The following is a 15,909-nucleotide window of genomic DNA, read 5'->3' on the forward strand; positions in this document are numbered from 1 at the left end:
GAGAACAGAAGAATCAAAAGAAATCCAGTATGACTTGATTGTAACTGGGGAATCAATGAGTGAAGAACAGGCTAGAGACATAAGCTAGGAGAGAGAGATTCAGATTGGTGTCTCAGAAATCTGGATAATAAATTGGAGAAAGTTCAAAAGTTACTTAAGTGATTGAAGTGAGAAGAGGACGAGGATGTATTCGGGATATAATTGACAAGTCTAGTTGATTGCTTTGATGTGCTTGATTGCAAACTCGCCTTGCTCAAGATTAAGTTTGGTGCCAGGCAAGGTGGCTTGCATCTGTAATCCCAGCACTTCGGGAGGCCAAGGCGGGCAGATCAGTTGAGGCCAGGAGTTCGAGACCAGCCTGGCCAAGATGGTGAAACCCCATGTCTACTAAAAATACAAAGATTAGCCAGACATTTTAGTGCTCACCTGTAATCTCAGCTACTGGGGAGGCTGAGGCAGGAGAATCTCTTGAACCCGGGAGGCAGAGGTTGCAGTGAGCCAGGATCACGCCACTGCACTCCAATCTGGAAGTTTCTTGAAGGAAATCAAGAATGACACCCTGCCTTTTTGGCCTGGGCAACTAGGGTGATTTGGTGCCTTTTACTGCAAAGAAAAGATTTGGGAAAAGAGAAGATAGTGGTTGGATGGGTTATGTGAGGTAATGCATATGTTAATTAGCTTGGTTTAGCCATTCCACAATATACATATTTCAAAACATCATGTTGTTCACCATAAATATATATAATCTTATTTGTCAATTTTCTTTAAAAAGGAAACTGGCAGATGCTCAAATTTACCAGTAATCAGGGAATTGCACATTAAAGAAACAATTAGGCATTATTTTTCACTTACCAGATTGACCAAAATCATAAATAAAAGAATTAATTAAGGCATAGATGAATAAAAATTAGATTACTTAATGTTGGATGGAATGACAGACATGAATAAGCTCATATATTACTAGCAGGAAAATAATACAATTTGATTAGACAGAAAAGAAGCAGGAAGCAGGTCTGGGGGGAAAAAAATGAAAGGATGTTTGGAAGTACTTGGGAAAGTAATCACTTTCAGGAAAATTATAAAAATCCAATTCAGAAGATTGGTGAGTCTCTGCTCACCAAGTTAAATCTTACTTCAAAGAAGAATCACTTTTCCCCAAAAATCATACTTTCTTAAGTTTAAAAGTGTATAGAGAGAGTCAACAGATATCTGGAAATTAGAGGATTTTTAAAAATTGTGAAGTATAAATACTAGTTTTAGGTTCCTTTATGAGTGTAATTAATATCAGTAAAGTCTTTCAGTGATTTCTTTCTTTTGGACATAGACCAACAGCTTCTGAAGGCTGGTTTTAGGTTATTTTGAGCTAAGATTTTCTCTGGGTTCCTCCTACATTTTTGGGTTAACTGTTATGCCAGTTTTTATAAATACTGTTATTTAGATGTTCTTTTGAAATGGCTTGAATCCACTTTGGATCATAAGAAAATATCATCTACATTATGATATAAACTTCATCATAAAAATAGTTGTAGTGTTTTATAATGAAATGATTTTTTATTCGTGGAATGAAACAATTGTAATTCAATATATAAATCATTTTTTTAAAGCTTTATGAAAGTCTTTTATTATTAAAGTTCTGATAGAAAGAAAAAGGCTTAATATTTAGTCAAATAGTAGATCCCTGCATCTGTGAACAAAGCTTTAAAGTTTCATTCTGAGTGGCAGGCACTGTTAAGATGCATGGTCCTTAAGCCATTGTTCTGCATGGCGGAATCACAGGGAAAGGGCTTTTATGGTGCTTGACAGGCAGCTGCTGGTCAATGGGGCGCTAAATCTGATGTAGGAGCTTAGAGTGTTCATTTCTTAAGCTTTCAGTTAAAAGTAAATCACACTTGGCTTAATTTGAATTTCCTTGGGGAAAAAAGTCACTAAAGGGAATTGTAGTTTTGAAAAACAGGTCTCAAAGTGCTAGAAATATATGGGATAAAAATAAATTTGCTTGATAATAATTTAATTTTTAATTAAAATTCCCCAAATGTGGTTCCAAAGATGACAGAAGAGCCTTTTAATGTCATTAATTAGGCAAGCTTACTAAAAATATATATATCCTGCTGTTAATGATCATATGATAGTTGACATTTCAGGTTCAATATACATCTCTACAACAGGGTCCAACCCAAACATTATGAATACTTCAGAGCACCTGACAAAAGTGTTTTAGTGTAATTATATTTTTGAACTATAATTTAGATATTAGTTTATAAGCAATTTTGGGTGTGTTTTAGATTGATAATGTATGTCCCCTTCCTTACATGTTTCTATGATATAGCTCAGTGCTTAATCTCTAGCTTTTTGCATATTAAGCCTCCTGTAGTATTTCTTCAATTTATGAATGACCAAATAAACCAAGGTGTGTCAGGGTAAATTGCTTTAGTACTAGGGCAGTCTCTTTGATGGAGTCAGCTTTCCCTAGCTGACATATTTGCACATAGTCATGGGATTGCCAGCTCTGGATGTTTTCCAGTTTCTGGCTTTCGTGTGACAGGAGACGGTGAAGATGGGGAGGAAGACCAAGCAGAAACAAAATAGGAAATACCCGTGGAGGGAAAGCCTCAAGGAATTGAACTCTTTATACTGGTTATATAAGAGCAATTGGGTACCTTTCTCCCTCTCTCCACCCCGAAGGCATCGAATCGGATGGTTGGCCTGAATGCAGCGGTTCTTGTCTGGAGACATTTCGTTCAATTTTGAACAACCTCTTTTTGAGTAGAGACATTGAAATCCTGAAGAACAACCACCATGATGAAGGAAATTTAGTTTAGGAGAAATGGTTGAAAGAATTAGAAATATTTAAAATACAAAATAAGGCATAGAATTTTAGAGCTCTAGAATAAGTTTATGATGAAATAATCTTCTAGATGAGAAAAGAGGATCCCAGTTTCAGTTGGCCATTGGCTAGATTTTAATAGCATATTAAAGGGCTCTCTGGTACGATAAGATTATATCCTTCCTAATTTTTAATACCTTTTTATTTTTAACTAAGTCATTGTGATAGATGAGTATGGTTTTTTAAAAATAATATTCATATCTTGGCAAAATTTAAAAATAGAGGGATTTTTTTAAAAAATCAAAAAGTTTAGGGATCATTGGCATAGTTAAAAGAGTGCTTCTTTAGAAAGTAGGAGACCTGCATTTTAGTTCTATTTAGCCCACAAGCTCTTTCTGTAACCCCAAGTATGATCTCTTGGACCAGGTGTGGCTCACACCTGTAATCCTGGCACTTTGGGAGGCCAAGGTGGGTGGATCACCTGAGGTCCGGAGTTCAAGACCAGCCTGGCCAACATGGTGAAACCCTGTCTCTACTAAAAATACAAAAATTAGCTGGGTGTAGCAGCAGGCACCTGTAATCACAGCTACTCGGGAGGCTGAGGCAGGAGAATCGTTTGAACCTGGGAGACAGGTCCAGTGAGCGGAGATCATGCCATTGCACTCCAGCCTGGACGACAGAGTGAGACTCCATCTCAAAAAAAAAAAAATACATACATATATATATATATATATATATATATATAAAATCTCTTGGTCTTTTCTCCCCTACTCCCCTACCCTGCCCCCAATATTCTGAAAGCCCCAGAATATGTAACTCATCCAAGGTCTAAGTACTTAATAGGAAAGCAAGAATCAAAACTTGGCTGTCTTGATTTTTGATCAACCACTTTTCCTGTTTTACTGTTTTCCCACTATATCCCCTCTGGATGCTTTAACCCACAAAGAGAAGGTATATTTAACATGAGATTTTTCTCTTAGTGTAAAGGTAACATAATTTTACTACCCCAATAGACACAAATTATGCCGGCAATTTATTAATTAGGTGCCTCATAGTCCAGAATGCACTCAATTCATCACACCTCATCACAATGAAATCTCTTTTTTTTTTTTTTTTTTTTTTTTGGAGACAGGGCCATCCCTCTGTTGGCCAGCCTGGAGTACAGTGGCACAATCTCAGCTCACTGCAACCTCTGCCTCCTGGGTTCAAGCAGTTCTCCTGCCTCAACCTCCCGAGTAGCTGGGAGTGCAGGAGCATGCTACCACACCTGACTAATATTTTCTAGTTTTTGTAGAGACGGGATTTTGCTATGTTGAACTCCTGACCTCAAGTGATCCACCCGCCTTGGCCTCCTAAAGTGCTGGGATTACAGGGGTGAGCCACTGCACCCAGCCTGAAATCTTTTTGTAACTATAATATATCAGTATTTGTGCATTGTTACTGACAGGTCTTTGGGTCAAAAGAGAGCTCTTATATCCAGATTATCAGCAAAGGATTCCCAGATTATTAAGAGTATGGTCAAATGATTTTCCCATCAAACATTTAATCCCTTCGGGTCCATGTAATTACCAATATCTCTGACATTTTCACAACCAGTAGGAGCCCATGTAATATTAGGAAAAAGTTGTTAACTAAACATTGAAAGAAGAGATCAGAAAACCTGAGTTTGTGGAGTCCCAACCCTTCCACATACTTGGTTCATTGAATTATGTTGATTTTGATATTAGGATATAAATTTATGCCTGTGGAGATGATTGTATAAGATGAATACTTGTAATTTAATTTTTCTTTTTCTTTTTCTTTTTTTTCTTTTTTTGAGACAGAGTGTCTGTCACCAGCACGATTTCAGCTCACTGCAACCTCCACCTCCCAGGTTTAAGTGATTCTCCTGCCTCAGCCTCCCGAGTAGCTGGAACTACAGGCGTGCATCACCACACCTGGCTGATTTTTGCATTTTTAGTAGAGACAGGGTTTCACCATGTTGGCCAAGCTGGTCTTGAACTCCTGGCCTCAAGCGATCTGCCTGCCTCAGCCTCCCAAAGTACTGGGATTACAGGCGCAAGCCACCACGCCCAGCCTAATCTTACTTTTTCTAATCTAGATGTTTCTTGTGCTGGTGGTGGTTAAAAAGTTACGTGTGGGAAAAATAAAAAATTAGCCACGCATGGTGGCATATACCTGTAGTCCTAGCTACTTAGGAGGCTGAGGCAGGAAGATCACTTGAGCTCAGGAGGACCGGGCTGCAGTGTACTCCACTGCACTCCAGCCTGGGTGACAGAGTGAGAATCCATCTCAAAAAAAAAAAAAAAAAAAAGTATGTTTGTATTTAGAATCTGAATTATACCTACACCTCTGTATCTAAAGGCAATGGAGGCCAGGCGCTCACTCCTGTAATCCTGGCACTTTAGGAGGCTGAGGCAGGCAGATTGCCTGAGCTCAGGAGTTTGAGATCACCCTGGGCAACATGGCAAAACCCCGTCTCTACAAAAGTACAAAAAATTAGCTGGGCATGGTGGCTGGTGCCTGTAGTCCCAGCTACTCAGGGGCCTGAGGCAGGAGAATCACTCGAACCTGAGAGGCGGAGGTTGCAGTGAGCTGAGATTGTGCCAATGCACTTCAGCCTGGGCAACAGAGCAAAACACTATCTCCAAAAAAAAAAAAAGATAATAGGGCAACACAAATGCTAACTTTACGTAGAGTTTTTAATTGATTCTTTTTTTTCTGGCTCACTTCTCCCCTAACTTTTAAAAATCTTTTTTATATCATGAATTTCACCTAGTATGAAGTTGGCACTGTGACAGTTTTATAAACTCGAAAGAGTATGTTTATCAAAGTGGTTTTTTTTGTTGTTGTTCTTGTTGTTGTTTTGAGATGGAGTCTCACTCTGTCGCCCAGGCTGGAGTGCACTGGCGCGATCTTGTCTCGCTGCAAGCTCGGCTTCCTGGGGTCACGCCATTCTCCTGCCTCAGCCTCCCAAGTAGCTGGGACTACAGGCACCTGCCACCACGCCCGGCTAATTTTTGTGTATTTTTAGAAGAGACGGGGTTTCACTGTGTTAGCCAGGATGGTCTCGATCTCCTGACCTCTTGATCCGCCTGCCTCGGCCTCCCAAAGTGCTGGGATTACAGGCGTGAGCCACTGCGCCCGGCCCAAAGTGGTTTTTTTAAAAATAGTAAACTGAAATTGTATTCTTTCATTTTTGGAAATGGTAGTATTCTGTGCTTAGTAATATGCAATTACATATCCAATTCCCAAAATTAGCATTTTAAAAGAATTATACTTTGCATGCATAATGTACATGAAGCATTTTTAGATTGCTTTAAAAAGCCTCCTGAAAAATATTCTACCATCTATGAAGTGGAATATTAATTACTGTGCTGGAAACTTTGCAAAATTGCTGAGATTGCACTTTTATATCTGAAATATTGTGATATTTAAGTATTTTATCTTTAATAGAATTCTGAGCATCAGCTCCAAGTCACTTTTATATCTCAAGTTAGGAAAAGCTATGAAAGGAAGTTATTCCTTCAAACCAAATGTACTGATGTATTTACTCCCATAAATAACCGTACTTCCTGAAAGAAAACATACAACAGAATAGTCAACATATACTTGTAGTAATTTATTTCCTGTCTTTATGCTCTATGGGTATAACTCACTTCATATTTCATCCATACATAGAAATCCTAGTCCTCTGATGAGATGTATAAAAATGAGTTTATTTATATAAAAACAAATAAAATATAGTGACAGAATTGAGATTAGATTTTAAACATTGTTATTTCTCAAATGAAGTATAATACTCTTTCATCTTTAAATCAAACTCTACATTGTGTGGAACTAATAGTCTTTTGTGTAATTGATATAGATGCTGTTTATCTTGTATTAAGTGGGTTAAATTGAATTTTATTAAAAAGATTAAAATCTGTTAATAGTTTATAACTTGGATAATATTTTGATCTTTAAAAAAATACATTCTAAGCTGGGCACGGTGGCTCATGCCTGTAATCCCAGCACTTTGGGAGGCCGAAGTGGGTGGATTACCTGAGGTCAGGAATTCAAGATCAGCCGGGCATGGTGGTGGATGCCTGTAATCCCAGCTACCCGGGAGGCTGAGGCAGGAGAATCGCTTGAGCCCAGGAGGTGGAGGTTGCAGTGAGCCGAGATCACGCCATTGCACTCCAGCTTGGGCAACAGAGCGAGACTCTTGTCTCCCAAAAAAAAAAAAAAAAAAATTCTAATGTATATTTTACTTACTGGAACAAAAGAAATGTACTCTAATTTAGAATTTGGAAAATAACCCTCCTTCATGTTTACATTTTAATTATTTTTTTATTTTAGAGTAATTTCTTACCAAACATTACCAAGAAATATGCCAAGTCACAGAGCCCAGATTATGGCCCGCTACCCTGAAGGTTATAGAACACTCCCAAGAAACAGCAAGACAAGGCCTGAAAGTATCTGCAGTGTAACCCCTTCCACTCATGACAAGACATTAGGACCCGGAGCGGAGGAGAAACGGAGGTCCATGAGAGATGACACAATGTGGCAGCTCTACGAATGGCAGCAGCGTCAGTTTTATAACAAACAGAGCACCCTCCCTCGACACAGTACTTTGAGTAGTCCCAAAACCATGGTAAATATTTCTGACCAGACAATGCACTCTATTCCCACATCACCTTCCCACGGGTCAATAGCTGCTTATCAGGGATACTCCCCTCAACGAACTTACAGATCGGAAGTGTCTTCACCAATTCAGAGAGGAGATGTGACAATAGACCGCAGACACAGGGCCCATCACCCTAAGGTAAAATAGCTGCTGATTTTGTGTTAACTCACTACCTTATAAATGCTGTGTTTTCTTTCTAGTATACTATTTTAAATGTGAGAGACAAAAGAATGGGGAGAAAGTAAGCAAGGCAGCTCTTTTTTGTTTTAAAAAATAAATAAAAATATTTTACAACATTAAGATCTCATGTATAAAAAATACCTAATTGTAACACTTCATCTCTCAGGAACACAGGAGCAGTTCTTTTGAGCAGATGCATTCTGTTTTCTCTGCTTGATACCATATCTCATCAGTTCTCCATGTAGGTTAACACCACATACATTTTTCTGTTGTTTTTGTTGTTGTTGTTGTTTTGTTTTGAGATGGAGTCTCGCTCTGTTGCCCAGACTGGAATGCAGAGGCATAATCTCAGCTCACTGCAACCTCTGCCTCCCGGGCTCAAGCGATTCTCCTTCCTCAGCCTCCCAAGTAGCTGGGATTACAGACATGTGCCACCACACCTGGCTAATTTTTGTATTTTTAGTAGAGATGTGGTTTCACCGTGATGCCCAGGCTGGTCTTGAACTCCTGATCTCAAGTGACCCACTGGCCTCAGCCTCCCAAAGTGCTGAGATTGCGGGTGTGAGCCACTGTGCCTGGCCTAGACCACATTCATTTTTATTGGCTTTTTACACACTTGGAAATTCTACACCTACTGTCTTCTGGCATACCTGAAATTTTGTATCAAGCTCATCCTGTTGTTCATGAGGATAAAAGTGTTAACTTTATCTTCTAACCAATGAATATATGGCATATTGAGATAACTCCTTAAACACTAGATTTAATATTATAGCTTAATGGTATGTATACATTTTTAAAATGGAGATCATGTTTTACTTTGTATATTAAGTTGGTTTAAGTATTGCTTAGTATAGATTATTTGAAGTGAATTCAAAGTGCTTTGTATCAATCAGCTTTTCATAATGCTAAAGCAGTGGCTTTGATTAGTCAGCTAGTACACAGCCAGTTCCCTAATGTCTATCCTAAAGTGCTTTTTTTTTCCATACTGAAGAATTCTTTGACCAGACATAGTGGCTCGCACCTGTATTCCCAACACTTTGGGGAGCCAAGGCCATAGGATCACTTGAACCTGGAAGGTTGAGGCTGTGGTAAGCTGTGATTGCACCACTGTACCCCAGCCTGGGAGACAGAGCAAGGACTCTGACTCAAAAAATAGTAATAATAAGTTATTGCTTTATACTATTTTAAAATGCTCTTTTCTTATCCTTGTGACAAGCTGATTTCTTCAGCTGCGTTATTACCTAAGCATTTGCTTGATATTTCCATAAATAAGCATTTGTTAAAATTAATAGATTAATCAGGAATTTTCCTTTGAAGAAAGTTTTAATTTGCCTCACAACAAAAGGCTCACTTTGAACTCCATCGTAACAAAGTTCAGTGTTTCCTCACTTTTTCCAAAGACTAAATCATGATTGATAAAAATAGTAACAATATATAAGAAAAATCTGATCTTAATATGTATGGTCTAACAATTGGCTCTAAATTACATGCTCTCGTGGTTAATAGTATTTTTCATGTTCTTGGCCAGAATATATCATCTGTTTCAACAGCAAATATGAGATGAATCTATATTCTCTATCCAATTCTCAACTGTCTACTACTGCTACTCCCAAAAGTCTTCTCCAAAATTGCCAAATTTTTCTTTCAAACTATCCTATCCTCTTCCTTGATCTAGATCAGTGGTTCTTAAAGTGTAGTTCATGGACCCCTGTGGGGGTTCCCTCCCATGACCGTTTCAGGGAGTCAAAACTATTTTTATGATCATAATAAGGCATTATTCATTGTGTTCCTATTTGCTCTAGTAGTGCAGAAGCGATGGTGAGTAAAATTTCTGGCACCTTAGCATAAATCAAGGCAGTGGATCCAGACTATGCTAGTGGTCATTGTAGCCCTCCCTGTCACACACTTGAAGTAAAAAATAAAGTATCAGGTTCACTTATAAATCTCATTCAGGAAACAGTAGAAAATAATTTTATTGAACCTTAACATTTTGTTACATATTCTTTTACTATTACTTGTGATGAAATGGTAAATGCATAAAGCATTTCTTTGGCATACCAAAGTGCTAACCATTGTCTCACAGTAAAACACATGATGGAGTTGCAAGCTGAATTAGTTCCTTTTATTGTGAAACATATTTTTACTTGAACAAAAGACAACTGTCAATATTCAGACGTGGTATTTGATAGACACACTTTCTCAAAGTGAATGCTATCCTGTCACTTCAAGGAAAACAACTGACAGTATTTGTTACTGATGACAACGTTTGAGTTTTCAAGCAAAAAATAGAATTTTGAAAATCATGTATCTGCCACCCTGAACTTGACAGCTTTCTTGTGCTTAAAGATTGGCGGTGATATTAACAGTTGTGATGTTTTTATGTTGTATACTGACATATGTCAATATTTAGAACATTGCATAACTCACTGAACCAATATTTTCCAGATGACCAGTGTTTGATATCACAAGATTCATTTAAAGTACAAATAGACCAAGTGGGTATTAATGTAACAGAGTATCAAAAGTTCATTGATAAGGTTTCAGATATCACTTTGTAACTAACCTTTAAAAAATATCAGTTTTTTGAGCTGTAGCACAGTGTCAAAGATGAACATCTATAATTATCAAGAAAAACTATTAAAATTCTCTCCTTTTTTCCAACTGCATATATTGAGGGTAGATTTTCTTCACGTACTTCCACTAAAAGAGATGATCACAACAGATTAAATACAGAAACAGATACAAGAATTGAGCCAGACATTAAAGATTTGCAAAACTGTAAAACAATGCCACTCTTGCCACTAAACTTTCTTTTTATGAATATAAAGGGATCCTGAGGTCAAAGAGTTTTTGAGAACCTCTAAACCAGATTTTAGAATTACTCTGTTCAGGCCGGGCAAGTGGCTCAAGCCTGTAATCCTAGCACTTTGGGAGGCCGAGGTAGGTGGATTGCTTGAGGCCAGGAGTTCGAGACCAGCCTGGCCAACATGGTGAAACCCCGTCTCTACTAAAAATACAAAAATCAGTCAGACGTGGTGGCATGCGCCTGTAATCCCATCTACTTGAGAGGCTGCGGTAGGAGAATCTCTTGAACCCAGGAGGTGGAGGTTGCAGTGAGCTGAGATCTTGCCATACACTCCAGGCTGGGCAACAGAGTGAGACTCTGCTTCAAAAAAAAAAAAAAAAGAATTACTCTGCTCATCCACATCATTATTTTTTTAGATGGAGCCTCGCTCTGTTTCCCAGGCTGGAGTGCAGTGGTGCTATCTCGGCTCCCTGCAACCTCTGCCTCCCGGGGTCAAGCACTTGTCCCACGTCAGCCTTCCGAGTAGCTAGGATTACAGGCCCACGCCACCACGCCTGGCTAATTTTTTATACTTTTAGTAGAGAAAGGACAGGGTTTCACCATGTTGGCTAGGCTGGTCTCGAACTCCTGACCTCAAGTGATCTGTCCACCCTGGCCTTTCAAAGTGTTGGGATTACAGGCGTGAGCCACCGCACCCAGCCCCACATCAGTATTTTATGTCAAGAAATGTTAGTCTCTATCATCTTTCATAAGCACTAATAGCAATTTTAAATGGTATTTCATAATAGGAATTTAAGATTTCTCCTTGCTGACATTGATAAGAAAAAAAAAAACTTTACCACAGAATTACATTGTGCCTTTACTTTCCTAGCATGTCTATGTGCCTGACAGAAGGTCAGTGCCAGCTGGCCTGACTTTACAGTCTGTTAGTCCCCAGAGCCTCCAAGGGAAAACGGTGAGTAATATCTTTATTTACCATACCATGTTTTATTTATGTGCTGCACAGGAAGGTACATATCTAACATAATTTTTAAGTTTGAATTTTCAGAGGTTCTCCCAAAGAAAAAACATTACTGCTTTTGTGCAAGAGATGCTCATCAGAATTTGGAATCATGTAGCCATTTCAGTGTTTTAGTGGATACCTTTTCCTAAGTGTCTGACTGGCCAAATAAAAGATTATATTTTGAAACTTTACGGCCGGGCACGGTAGCTCATGCCTGTAATCCCAGCACTTTGGGAGGCCAAGGCAGGCGGATCGCTTGAGGTCAGGAGTTCAAGACCAGCCTGGCCAACATGTTGAAACCCCACCTCTACTAAAAATACAAAATTAGCCGGGCATGGTGGTGCATGCCTGTAATCCCAGTTACTTAGGAGGCTGAGGCAGGAGAATCACTTGAACCCAGGAGGTGGAGTTTGCAGTGAGCCAAGATCCTGCCATTGCACTCCAGCCTGGGCAACAGAGCAAGACTCTGTCTCAAAAAAAAAAAAAAAAAAAAAGAAACTTTATTGTATAAACTAGGTGGGTTTCTTTACTTTCATTCCCTTATCCTTAAAACAGAAGTTGCAGTAATTCATTAGTGAACAAATCCAGCAAGCAGTTATTTGTAGTCAAACTACCAGCGTATTAAGTTTTTTGTGTGAATTTTTAGATTAACTTCTTTAGAGCTGTTTATAAAATAAACTGATTTACATATCAGCAGAAAAAGACTGTAACAAGCGTTCGATCAGAGCAAGTATTTACCATTACCATTTCATTGTCAGTGTTATGTTAATTGGAAAGGAGTTATATTAGCAGGACACTTCTTCTAGTTAAAGAGAAAAGATGACTTTTCCTCACTTCAGTTTATTTTAATGGTATTCTTTTATCAGGGGCACTGGCTTTATTGTCAGTAGATAACCTCAGTTTCTGTAAAGATGTGATTTTAGCACCTGTGTGTATAGTTGTTCATTATTTAAAATTCTCTTCCTGCAGTAATCAAATTCATCTTATGTGTTTTGTAAAAACATTGTTTTATTTTATCTTTTACACATTTAGATAAAATGAAATATTTCCTTGCTTTAAACTTCCTGCAGTTTATTTGCCAAAGATTAAGACTAAGAACTTTTAAATGTGGGAATCTTAAAACATTAGATTTTTGGCCTGACAAATAGTCATTAATCATAGAGTAAATGCTAAATAGCATACCACAAATGTTTCTCTTCTGCCTTGCTCCCTCTAGTGGATATTTAGCACAAAATTTATTTACCACCTCCTACTTTCTTTGGTCAAATGTGCCTCTTTATTTGGCCTCAAAATCTAAATAAAGTTATTGGTATCTTTCATCCTTTTGAAAACCTTTTAATCTGTTTAGCTCCATAAATAATAAACCAGAGTTTCAGTATTTCTTGCGGTATCACTCTGGGTTCTTAGAATATCTAAATCCCTTTGCCCACCTTACCTTCTCCCTGGCAAGACCTCAAGTGTTGGAGATGATGATCATAAAACAAGCCTAGTGTCATGAGGTCACAAGATAGGATTGGCATCAGAGCAAAAGCAACTGTTCTTTTTCTCTTACATGGTTTATTTAAATCTCACACACCAAACATTCTTTGACCATTTAATATACAGTAAAAAACTGTTGTCTCACCTGTGGATACCCAGTTTTATCTAAGGAATCCAATAGTAACTTCTGCTAACACTTTTTTTTTTTTTTTTTTTTTTTTTTTTTTTTTTGAGACGGAGTCTCGCTCTGTCGCCCAGGCTGGAGTGCAGTGGCGCGATCTCGGCTCACTGCAAGCTCCGCCTCCTGGGTTCACGCCATTCTCCTGCCTCAGCCTCCCGAGTAGCTGGGACTACAGGCGCCCGCCACCACGCCCGGCTAATTTTTAGTATTTTTAGTAGAGACAGGGTTTCACCGTGTTAGCCAGGATGGTCTCGATCTCCTGACCTCGTGATCCACCCGCCTCGGCCTCCCAAAGTGCTGGGATTACAGGCGTGAGCCACCGCGCCCGGCCACACTTTTTCTTCTGAAGGCAATAATTTTTAATATGATTTTGGATAATGGTTCAAAATGATTTCTGTTTTTGAAAAGAATTGTCGGAAAATAAAGAGCAATAGCAAATAAACAGAACAGAAGAGAGTTAATGCAATGCTGTCGTGTAGGCAAAACAAACCAATCTTGGGAATACTTTTTAGCCTGGAATTTTTAAGAGTACATTGCAGCACTCAAGTGAGGAAAGCCTGTAGCCTGCTTTCAGTTGTTAATCATAACAAAGCTCAGAGAAATACCAAGTAATATTTTATGGGCTATAAGACTGCCAATGATCATACTTTACTGTATTTCTAAGAAAAGTATATTAAATTGGCCCATTAAGGAATTTCATCCACCGTTGAAAATTTGTTTTCCTTTGGATCACAGTCACCAATCAGGAGCCAAAAAAAGGTTCTCTTCTTTTCCCAGAGTGAAGAAGGAGGGTTTATGTGCCCATGGAAACTCTCTTTTTCTTAAGAAATAAAACTGATCTTTTGGTCATAAAAAATGCTATATGAAAGCACTAACAGTGACATTTCAGAGTATAACTGGGAAGCAATTAATAGAACCCAGATCCCAAATTTAATAATGTGAAGATATCCAAGTTTTATTTTATTTTATTTTATTTTATTTTATTTTATTTTATTTTATTTTATTTATTTATTTTGAGATGGAGTCTCGCCCTGTCACCCAGGCTGAAATGCAGTGGCGTGATCTCGGCTCACTGCAAACTCCACCTCCTGGATTCAAGCGATTCTCCTGCCTCAGCCTCCCGAGTAGCTGGGATTACAGTTGCGTGCCACCATGCCTGGCTAATTTTTTTTTAATCTTTAGTAGAGGCAGAGCTCAGGCTGGTCTCAAACTCCTGACCTTGTGATCCGCCTCCCTCGGCCTCCCAAAATGCTGGGATTGCAGGCGTGAGCCACTGTGCCCGGCCTACATTTATTTTAATTATTTTATGTACGTTCTGTTAGAAAGTTGGACATGCAGGTATTTGTACTATTGCTGGGAAAAGGTGTAATTTTTTTAGATATCTTAGTAAAATATCTTTTAATAATTTTTTAGTAGCACTTATGTACAGACCCTTATAATGTTTTTTTGGCATTGTGCTTTTTTGTACTTAACATTTAAATATTCTCATGAGTTCTGAGAAAATGCCTTAATTTACTGTTGTTTTGCTGTATCTTTTAAAGTAACACTGTTCCTTCTATTTCTCTAGATATCTATGCATTTATGTAGGACCTATCATCATAGTGCCTAGGCACTATGTTTGATGTCAACCATAAGAGGAAACTTGCCAAGAAATCTTGGTTTAATATCTGTCACTTAAGACAACAATTAATCTGTTTTCCACTGTTTGGATTCTTAAATTGTACTCCTTCAGCCAGAGGAGCTTACGCTGCTGCTAATAAAGCTGAGACGGCAGCAAGCCGAACTGAGTAGTATCCGGGAGCATACGTTAGCACAGCTCATGCAGCTAAAGCTTGAGGCCCACAGCCCAAAGGTCAGCTATGGAGAGATTTGTCTGTGTCGTCTGCCATCATCTCTTATTTTGAACCACTCATTAGTCAATATGATCAGCATCATTAGTGTTGAGCATGAGCCCATACCATCATTATAGTGACAACATTAGAATCTCCTATTAACCCTTTGAGAATTCAACTTATTTATACATTACTGAAAGAAAATACAGGTAGGGTGCATTTCTTCTTAGCCTTCTACCCACCCGCTCACCCACTGGCTTTTGGTTTTGAGGAAGGCAATGCGTACAATACTTCATGTATGCATTAACTTCATGCTGTTATTCACTGAATACTGTGACTTCCATATCTGGTAAAACAAATATTGAGAAGTCCTATAATTTCCAATAAAACAATAAATTAAAAATTCATTATAGCTTTAATAATACTGCCTTTTAAATGTTAAAAATTAATTTTAAAATGTCTTTTATTTTTAATGAAAAGAACGAACACATAACCGTTTCTCAAAGGGTTTATAGCTCTGGTTATATAAGAAAGATCTTATTGAAAGAAGTAGTACTATATTAGAGGAAATAATTGACATGTAAAAGTTCTAACAGTCAGTTTGCTAAAGCTATTTTAAGGAATTTTTCTGCTTAATAGTTCATTGTTCATACGCATGTCTACTTAATTTCTTACAAAACAAAATATAATTTTGTAATTTAATATGTCAGCAGTACCATTTACAGGGGAGCATGTGCGTTAAAGTTGTCGTGTACTGTGATATAATAGGTTGTAGTAAATTACCTGTTTTTCTTATTCCAAAATTGACCTTTTCTTGAATTCCACATCCTCTTTCTCTGTCCCTTTTTTCTTAATTGGTGCCTACTAGAATGAAATTCTTTCACATCATCTCCAAAGGAACACCATATATTTGGATCATCAGGTGGGATTCATAG

The 15,909-nt window shown here is 38.1% G+C and overlaps 1 protein-coding gene across 36 annotated transcripts in view; it reads left to right on the top strand.

Moving 5' to 3' along the window:
• PLEKHA5 (pleckstrin homology domain containing A5) overlaps positions 1-15,909 on the top strand; it is a 245,060-nt gene that overhangs the window by 144,711 nt on the left and 84,440 nt on the right. For 21 of the 36 annotated variants that reach the window (XR_008670470.2, XM_031000719.3, XM_055358395.2 and 18 more), the window contains 4 exons: positions 7,166-7,631; positions 11,351-11,434; positions 14,875-14,994; positions 15,843-15,896. Coding sequence is in view for 35 of the 36 variants with exons in the window: in XM_031000719.3 (XP_030856579.2) it covers positions 7,166-7,631; positions 11,351-11,434; positions 14,875-14,994; positions 15,843-15,896 (724 nt within the window). In the remaining variant the exon portion in view is untranslated. Of the gene's footprint in view, positions 1-7,165; positions 7,632-11,350; positions 11,435-14,709; positions 15,900-15,909 lie in introns of those variants that run through there. The other 15 variants (XM_055358404.2, XM_055358415.2, XM_055358407.2 and 12 more) reach the window with 3 other exon arrangements.

The sequence above is a fragment of the Gorilla gorilla genome, chromosome 10, assembly GCF_029281585.2.
Source record: "Gorilla gorilla gorilla isolate KB3781 chromosome 10, NHGRI_mGorGor1-v2.1_pri, whole genome shotgun sequence".
In the NCBI taxonomy this organism is placed as follows: Eukaryota; Metazoa; Chordata; class Mammalia; order Primates; family Hominidae; genus Gorilla; species Gorilla gorilla.